Consider the following 9856-nt stretch of genomic DNA (forward strand, 5'->3'; position numbering starts at 1 on the left):
AATCGTACCCAGGAACTCTTCGTGGCAATGAAGAATTTTACCACTGAGCTATGCCAGTTCTCAGAACTACTTTTCAACTAGACGCTAATCTTCGAGAAACGTCATTCGTGATTACAGTGCTACCTGCCCAATTTAAAAAAAAACGTTACATATGTACTCCTCTAATTCAGCCGTCTCGTCGAGTTAACGTCAATTGTGGTTAGGTGCCATGCCTTGAAGTTGATTTATGTAGCACTGTCCAGGGCCAGCATCCTCGCAAGCATCAGCGCTTCTTATCAGCTTCTGGCGTTTCTAATGCGCATGTTCCAGTTGGTATCGTTGCGCAAGTGCAAACAGCTCGTTATATAAACATCTGCAACTCTTCAACATATTTCTATGGGTGCAACATTCTTACATATATTTAGCGTCATTTCATGACGTGTCGCTCAATAAGAAAATTGCAACATGGCCACCTTCTCTCCTCAGCTTTTCTTAACGTTGATTCTCAGGTACGTGGGATCTGCCGAATTCTTCATCGCGTCGAATTTTTTTACCATCATGGGTCTATGAATTTAAGAACTCTTCTTGCATTGTGGTCTAATAAGAACGAATCACCTGAACTAAAGACCGCAACTTCTGCGGCTGTTGCGATGGCTGCTGCAGGAATCGAACCTATGACATCAGGCTCTGGACGAAATGTCTTAACTATTGGGCCACTTCGATGCTACTATTCCTTCATGACATTTGTCAACGCCCACTAATCGATTCCCGTGAAGCCACATTTCATGCTTTGTGAACTTTTAGAGTGCCTAAAAAATGAAAGCTCTTTTTAAATGCGAAGCATTTCTTGGGGAACTTCGGTGAATTTGAGCGCATCTACCTATCTATCTAGCCACTTACGTTTGGGGGCTCTCGTGGTCACCCCCTTAACTTGTGAACTAAAATTAGCATGGGAGGGTAAGAAGGTTTGACGACCATGATGCGCTAGTCAAGACATGAATAATGTCACAATCCCGTCGCGTACGTCGGCAAACACTTCCCGCCAGACAGTTGCATATACCCACGCGAAGATATGTGCCGCTGCTATGCGGGTATGTGTTACAGGTGATCGACACTTAGCACGTATGCCCAGGAACGACGAGAACACACAAGGACAATTTTAACGCGCGAGTGTTAAGAAATACCCGACATCGATAGCGTTGGCCCGACGAATGCAAAAACAAATGCCAGGGTCCCAGCTAAAATCGAACCCAAGCATTCTTCGTGGCAGTGAAGCATCTTACCACAGAGCTACGCCATGTCTTGGAACTTCTTTTCAAATAGACGCTAATCTTGATTGATTTGTGGGGTTTAACGTGAAACGTCAATTGTGGTTGCAGTGGTGCCTACCCAGTTTTATAAACATTACATATGCACTCTTTTGATACAGCCGTCACTTCGGGTTAACGTCCATTGTGCTTAGTTGCCATGCTCTCAAGTTGGTTTTTGTAGCAGTCAGTGTCCAGGGCCAGCATCCTCGCGAGCATCAGCGCTTCATATCAGGTTCTGGTGTTGCTAATACGCATGTGCCAGGTGGCATTGTTGCGCAAGTGCAAACAACTGATTATGTAAGCATCTGCAACTCTTCAACATATGTATGTGCATGCAACATCTGTACATATATTAGCGTCATTTTATGACGTGTCGCTCAATCAAAAAAGTTGCAACACGGTCACGTTCCCTCCGCATGCTTCGCATAACGTCGATTCCCAGGCACCTGGGATCTGCCGATTTTTGTTTCTTTACTATGACATTTGAATCACGCGACACTGAGTCAGAATGCGTCAGCGACAACATTCGTGCGCTCCGTATGCGAAAACGGCACTAGATCTGTATCACCATCTAAAACAAAGATATTGCACATGGCTTCCATGGGAAAGGGAACGAGTGCCCTGGCCATTTTCTTTTGTCGTTTTTTTTTTTGCTTTATTTATTATACTCCCCCATCCGTCTCTCTTGACAAATTCAGCACTCATCAGATATGCCAAGCGTAGCTATAGCAGAAACACGACTGCACCTGGGACTCACACGGTGTTTTATGGCTCGACTCGAGCATATGCGTAAACTATTGAAATCGTTGCTGTACAGGTGTTTACAATATGACCAGGAGCTGAGCTAGGTGCTAGGCATTCATGTGGAAGAGGCGGATGGTGCAGACAAGAACGCAATGGAGAAGTAAAGACACCACAAACGCTGCCGACACGAACCCCAACTGAAACGATCCGTATGCGATGTCCAATATTTCCGTATGTTTCCGTAAGAATGTTACGGAAATATATGGGATACATATGTATTCTTACGGAAACATACGGAATTGTTGGACATCGCATACGGAACGTTTCAGTAGGCAGGTCGTGGGTTCGATCCCGGCCGCGGTGGTCGCATGCCGATGGAGGCGAAATGGAAGAGGCCTGGTTAGTGTGCGTTGTAAGTGCACGTTAAAGAGCGCCAAGTGCCCGAAATTTTGGAACCCTCCTCACCAAGGCATTGGATTGGATTGGATAAACTTTTATTTGGTCCTCCAAAACACAGATCACTGTGTTGCGGGCAGCTCCCACGTGGGGACTGAGATGCCAAGCTCCTCAGCCGCCTCGCGGGCTTGGTGGACAGCCCAGAGCTGATCTGGCAAGGACGAGCTGCGGATTGCCGCCTCCCATCTGGCAGAGGTGATGTGCGATAAATGAGCGAATTTGGTGCACTTCCAGAGCGTGTGTTCTAATGAAGCTATTTCCCCACAATGTGGACAAAGATTACTTGGGTATAGGTCAGGGCATCTCTTGTAATCATATCGAGGTTTTGGAATGTAAAACCCTATAGATATCCGTAATTTAAAACACCACAAACGCCGACTAGCGACTGAAAAGGCGCACAACGGCTGGAAAGAAAGGACACAAGAAAGCTTATCTGCCCACGCAATAAGCGAAGCTATCAATCCGACAAGCGTGCTGGTTCTACGTGAGCAATAACTGCTTAGACATGCGAGTTTGTCCTTATGCAGCGGTTTCTTGTTTCTCCCTCATGCACTCGACTACAACCTTCTGTTATGCCTGTGCACGTGTGTGCTGCCGAATGTGCTGTGTTTATCTCTCTTCCCTCTCTGCTCTCTATCTTTTATCTCCCCCATCCCCCTCCCATGCGCAAGGTAGCAAACCGGCTGCCTATAGGCTGGTTAACCTCTTTGCCGTTCTTTTCCTCCTATTTTCCTTCCTTCTGTTATGCTACGAATGCGCACGCTCTGTGTGTGTGTATGTGTATGTGTGTGTACGTAAGCGTATGTATGCATGTGTGTATGTGTGTGTGTGTGTGTGTGTGTGTGTGTGTGTGTGTGTGTGTGTGTGTGTGTGTGTGTGTGTGTGTGTGTGTGTGTGTGTGTGTGTGTGTGTGTGTGTGTGTGTCAAATAGCTACCTACTATAACTTTCCCTACAACTGCGAGATTTTAGATATATACTCAAAAACGTTCTGTGGGCCTTTTTGATGCATCGAGTTGTTCGGCTGGTTTATACTATAAGAACGTGTGAAACTTGCAGCTCCTTAAACTTTGTATGACATAATACAATATTTATAAAATCTTTCATTCGTGCTTATTTTTGAGATAATTCGCTCTCTAACCACAATAAACGTCTTCTATATAGCCACATAAGTCAAAAGAACTCTTGACCGTTGTGTGCCAAGCGGCATAAAAAGTTATAGGTTCTCAATTCTCCTGGCGTTCACTGAATGCGAAAACACGGCGTGTTTGGACATGACGAATGTGTTGACGTTCATACTTTCTCGTTTTTCGTGCAGCGTAATGTTACCATGTGGCATTACTTGGTCACAAGAGTTTTTCACTAATTGGGTGGTAATGCAGACTCTCGCTGTATGGACGCCAAATACTTTACTTCGGGGCGACCATAATGAATTCGCAACAGTAAAATGTCTTCATTTATTTCGTAAATCTGAAGGACCGGGTCTCTCCAACCAACTCAAGTCTAGAATATTTCTATAGAGAAATAATTGTTCTGGTTCTACGTCCCGAAACCATGACATGATTATGAGACGTGCCGTAGTGGTGGGCTCCAGAAGTTTAGACCACCTGGGGCTTATTAACGTGCACCTAAATCTGAGTAAAAGGGGCGGGCCTCAACTATTTTCGCCTACATCGCAAACGTGGCCGCCGTGGGTGAGATTTGATTTTGAGATCTGCTTGTCAGCAGTCAAGCCTCACAACGACTAGAACACGCCATTTGAAAGAATTAGATTACAGATGTGAGCTAAAGGTGTGCTTAAATATTCACTAACGGTTTTCAGCGGCTGCGCCTTTACATCATCAGCACCAGCCGCACAACCGTCTTTAAGCGATGAGATTATGCCCTGGACCTCGCTCTCGTCGGTGGCTGCGAAGAACAAAGTAGAAGAACACCTATTTGCGATATATTCAGATGGAGAGACTGGTACATTGGATTGTGAAGATGAACCAACATCTGTAAAATTGGCATTGAATGAATTTGCAATCTGAACGTCTGAAAGACCGCTTTGTTGGAGAGTAACTATTTCTTTCGGGGAGTCCGTTCCTTACCTCGTTGATCGTCCTCCACATTAGATTTGAATTTTCCGATACAGCAGTGAATTTATTCATGTAATATTCTTGTTTGGCGCATTCATTATCAGAATTTAATTCATTTCGTTCAGACTTAAACGCCCGCAAATCTTCTTCACTTCTTCTTTTTAGAAATGTTTGAAAAAGCACGTGGCACGCTTTATTTTGTTAACGTGAAATCCAAGGCTTTCTTGTTTTTGTGTGTGTGTGTGTTTTTTGAGCTTCACAAGAGGGAAGCATCTGTCGTATAAAACCAAGAAGATGGATATAAAAGCATCGTAAGCTGTGTTTGCGTCTGTATTCGTAATGACTTCGTTCCACCGATAGCATGAGATTAATTCTACAAATTATCTTACGTCTTGTTTTAAATATATCCTTTTGTAGTTTTTAAGTGTTCTTTGATGAAAATGTTTAGGAGGCAGTAGACAATATATTGGTAAATGATCGCTAACATCACACATCAGGACCCCTGCTCTGAGGTCAAGCGTTGTTTGTGTTGTAGGTGTTATTCGTGTGGACCCGTAAATGACATTTGAACACCCGTACGATTCAAAAGTTTATTGAAAATGCATAAAATCTTGATTGTTCCGGCAAGCGTCTATGTTAAAGTCGCCTATTAGGGCTGTTTCAAGTTTAAGTTGAGAGCTTAGTACTAATAATTTTTCGGTAAATTTTAGAAACACGCCGAGTGACCCTGAGGAGGGACGATAAACAAGTGCAATCAATGTTTTCATGCACTAAATACCAATACATTCTTATGATTCATAAACAACCCTGAGATCAGGAAGAATACTATAAGACATATCAGAACGTACATAAATAGCAATGCCACCACCCCGCCTCTTCGTTCGATGTGCAGATATACAGTCATATCTGGAAATTAAAACATATTCATTCGTTGATATAAGCCATGCCTCGCTAAAACAAAGTGTATCAAAGCAGTGTTTCAGATCATAAACCTATCATAAACCTATTTTTCATCATCATCATAAAACCTATTTTTTTAAACTTCTTATATTTAGATGTAAAATAGAAAGAGGACACTGGTTCTTTAAAGCTGCGACATCACGAGAAAAGTGGAACTGCAGGGTCGCCATCTCGGTTTAAGGAGATGGCGAACCTGATGGTGATGGCGACCCTTTCGTCATCACCTTTCTGCTGTTGTTTTGAGGCCGCAAGACTGGCAAGGTCATCCTCAGTGGGTATAACAACAGCACGGTCACCACTCATTCTGCGCACCAAAATGTTTCCATTTGAGTACCATACATAAGCATACCCTAAAGTTCGGGCCCACTCCTTTGCCTTCGATAGGACTACGCGTGATAGTCGTGTCATATTCTCACAGAAGAAAACGTGTCCTTCGCCCTTTAGCTGCTTTTTGTTTGCAAGCCACGTATCGCGGAGTTCTTGGTGGGTAAAGCGTATAATGATGCCACGAGTTCTGCCTGGTTTAGCCGGAAGTCTATGCATAGCAGCAACGTCACTCTTGTTTAGGAGTGGGAGCTTCATTTGAGCAGCTATTTCGTTTACCTTCATCATTAGGTCTTCCATCTCACTTTCTGGAACACCGAGTATTTCAATGTTCATACTACGACTACGGCCTTCAAGGTTGTCGAGATCCAGTTTGAGCTGAGCCAATTCGTTGCTAGGATCAGTGCGTTGAAGTTTATCAACTCTATTCGATCGCTGCAAGGTAGCTTTTTCTTGTACCTGCAGTCTCCTTTGAAATTCATCGAATTTGTCAAAAAGATGTTGAACGGATGATTCGAGCTCCACCAGTCTTGTTGGCAGAACCAAGAGGGCATCAACATTCTCTTCAATTGACATAAGTGGAGTAGAAAATTCAATGAGTGTCGTTTGGCGGGTGGTTTCAGCACCCGCCCCCTGTTCCACCCCCCGACATGATTCACATTTCCTTGATTTCTTAGAGCTATCACGCTTTCCAGTGAAAGCTTCTTCAGATTTACCGAAGCAAGTACCAAAATGAAACTTGAATTTACACCTGCAACAAGACATGTACGTAAAACCTATTATCAGAAACGGCTAATCGGCATACACAACACCACGACATTTAAACAGGTGATTGAGATATTGGCAACTCTAAAGGATTTGGCAGCAGCGGCAGGTTATAAGAGAAATATCAGGTAGAACACACCAATCTGTAAAACACAGATGCGGAGCTTAAAATTTGCTCTCCGTCTGTCGCTGCCGTCAATGCTAAAATGACCAGAGACGCCTCCAAGTTTCCTCGGTTCCTCTGGTGTCGCTGATGGTGCTGATGTCACAGAAGATTGTAGGGCCTTGATAAACCTCAGCCGGAAAATAACGGGCGTGGGCCAGAAGTTTGTTGTTCTGCTGGATAATGGGCCCAATGTAGCAGCAGGCTTGGTCAACGATAGCTGTAAAACACAGAAGCGGAGCTTGAAATTTGCTGTCCGTCTGTCGCTGCCGCCACTGCCAAAAATTTTGTCTTGAGTATGTGTTCATGCGAGCATATTTCTAAAACGATGAATTGTATACGAATATATGACAATATTTGATGACATTATATCCATGCAATAAAGGAAAAATACCAGCGTGGCTCAGTAGTAGAATATTGGGCTGGCACACAAGAGATTTGGGTTCAAATGGCACTGTATTCTTTATGTCTTTTTTATTTTGATTTTTTTTATTGACGCAATAGTTTTTCTGAACACTGGCGGCGGCGGACAACTACGGCACACACGACCCTTATTGTGATCTCATAACAGCCTTCGCTATATAAAAATACTTTCGTTAAAAATAACATAGTCCAAACATTTGTTTGACCAAATTTCCATAATTAAGATTACCTACATAATACAAAAACAAATACGATGCACATATGTGCCATTCACCATCATCGTCATTGATGCGGCGAGTAAATTTCCCTAAATGGTAGTGTATACGGTTATGAAAAGTATACCAGTCACAGCGTTAATTCAATTAAATGTCTGTATACTACACAATTCACAATGTTAAGCCAATTTGCAGGAATTGTTTAATTGATGTCGATGTGCGCTGTGAGATAACGATGCAGTGATGTTGCGAATACAATGGTGAAGTTTCTCGTAGTTAGAATGGCTGTTTTGACAAAATCTGGGCGTTGCCCTTTCAACCATTTCGAGTACTTTGTCCGCAATGTGGGCTCCTAGTTTTGTACGTGTTCTGCCGATGGCTTATCTCTTTGTACCAGTTGCGCTATTATCATGAAGTTTGCGCTGAAGTTATAGCACAAACGAAGGTTGTTACTACCGCGAACGCATCTTCTTACGCCAGTGTTCTACTGTTCTACTGAATTACACCATGTCGAAAGCTAGAGAGGAGCGATATTCTAACCTTACTTCGTACCCCATACAAGTTCGTTGTTGTCGCATTTCAGTGCTTCGCCGTTGCGACAATACTATGGCTTTATTTATTCTATTAATGATAAAATTAGTTTTTCTAATGAACAGTTGGTGTTTTTTTTTGCCAGTGAACCATTGGACCAAAGAATGCGCACATTGTCGTTTACAATTTTTCGTGTTGATTCAATTTCGTTAGATATTTAAAATATGGGTTTTTTTCCGCTCATGCCAAGAAATCCCAGTCACGAGGCTATACCAATATTCCTGATTTTCTACTGGCGTCAACATTCATAAATTAGTGAGTGTCCGTAAGAACCAGTATCATAGCTGCGTTTACAGCGTCTATAATATACCGCGTTGTAGTTGCGTCAGCCACCATCGTACAATTATTTACGAACAAAATAATTGTGAGTAATACCAAGTCTTATGTTCCCCAGGTGGTAGCAAATGTAAATCACCTGGATCTTTCGATTAAACATGTGTCGGTAATACAAATAATTAATGAATTAGTGATTGCTTCACAGTAATTGTGCTCAACACTACAGAAGAAAAATACATGAACCACCGGTGACAACGTATAGGCTGATATTTTGTGTTTTTCCCTCTTTTTTCGCGCAACCATGGTCACAGTGGTCTTACAGTACGTTACCTTTATCCTCGACGTAACTGCGCCTTAGGTGATTTAAGAGAAGAGGTGTGCTTGGTCTTCGGGAAACTGTCTTCCTTTCGCGCTTTCTTGTAGTGTAAAAAAGCCCCTTTTCCGTAAACAAAACTCGCAACCTGATTTTAATTGTTCGCCTAGCTTAGTTAGCATGTTATAAACTTGAAAATAACAACAATATAAAAACAATCTGTAATAATTAGGTATAATTCACTGAAAGGAAAGATTGAAAAAATTGTGCGTCATTGCTGGATGCATTGTGTCATTTGAGAATTTCAACGCAAAGTCACTACTTGCTTCGACTGCAATGGCTTAACCCGATTGTGTGTCTGCATAGTGTTATTCTGGTATTTTTTGAGCGTAAACTGTGCAACATAATCAAAGGACAGTTGACTACCACTTCATCTGTGCGTCGATATTCTCTTTTTGTCAAATTAATACAGAAAAGAACAAGTTCTTACATAAACTCGCATGACTATAAAATATTATTGGGTTATCAAAGCATTTAAGTGAAGGTTTAGCTATGCCTGATAGTTGTTAAAAAATTTTATTAGAAGAAAAAATTGAACTCAGTATGCAAATGTGGCCCGAAAATTGCTGACGTTTTCAAACCAGACGAACTTTCAGATAAAAATGGGAAAAAAGTGGTGCGAGAGCCAAATAACAAAATTTTAAAAAATTGTAATTTTTTTTCCAGAAAGCACGTGTGTTTCTGATTCGCGCGTGCTTCTAGTTTTGCTTGCGCGTCGCTTCATACGGAGACGGACGACTAAGTTATTGCCTGTCATGGAACACATGTTGACACACCGTGTAACCCCAAGTGTAATGGCATTCCTCGACGACGCCTCTCTTTATTATTTCTTAAATACCGAAACATGCGCATTGTCCGACAGCATGACATATAGAACTGTTTTGTATCGCTTGGGTGAACTATGTGTTCCTGTCAAAACAACTTGATTGGAAATACCAATTCTGATGCGATACATAGTAGCACAATGGGAGAGCGTTTTTTTTTGTACAGTAGGTAACGGTTATGAAATTGGTACTTTTCATTGCACTTGCGAAATCAGTAAATAAATATATGGTGGACAAAAATTTTGATGTGCCAACCGGCACGTGAAAACGAAACACTAAGACTTTCCGGTTACAGTTCACCGTATGCGTGCATCCATCGGATTCATTGCATGCAAGCAAATCCGAATGATTCTGTTGAGTCATTAAGTGTTCAATCG

The 9856-nt window shown here is 42.3% G+C and overlaps 1 protein-coding gene across 1 annotated transcript; it reads right to left on the reverse strand.

Annotated features, from left to right (window-relative positions):
- Nucleotides 1-5663: 5663 nt before the first annotated feature.
- Nucleotides 5664-6425, reverse strand: LOC142766667 (uncharacterized). The gene has a single exon (XM_075868012.1). It carries the CDS (start codon nt 6423-6425, stop codon nt 5664-5666), a length of 762 nt encoding a protein of 253 aa, XP_075724127.1.
- Between the last annotated feature and the right edge of the window lie 3431 nt (nt 6426-9856).

This window comes from Rhipicephalus microplus, chromosome 1, assembly GCF_043290135.1.
Source record: "Rhipicephalus microplus isolate Deutch F79 chromosome 1, USDA_Rmic, whole genome shotgun sequence".
Classification (NCBI taxonomy): Eukaryota; Metazoa; Arthropoda; class Arachnida; order Ixodida; family Ixodidae; genus Rhipicephalus; species Rhipicephalus microplus.

Coding starts and splice junctions, on each gene's coding strand:
- LOC142766667 (XM_075868012.1), bottom strand. CDS start 6,425: ATGTCAATTGAAGAGAATGTTGATGCCCTCTTGGTTCTGCCAACAAGA.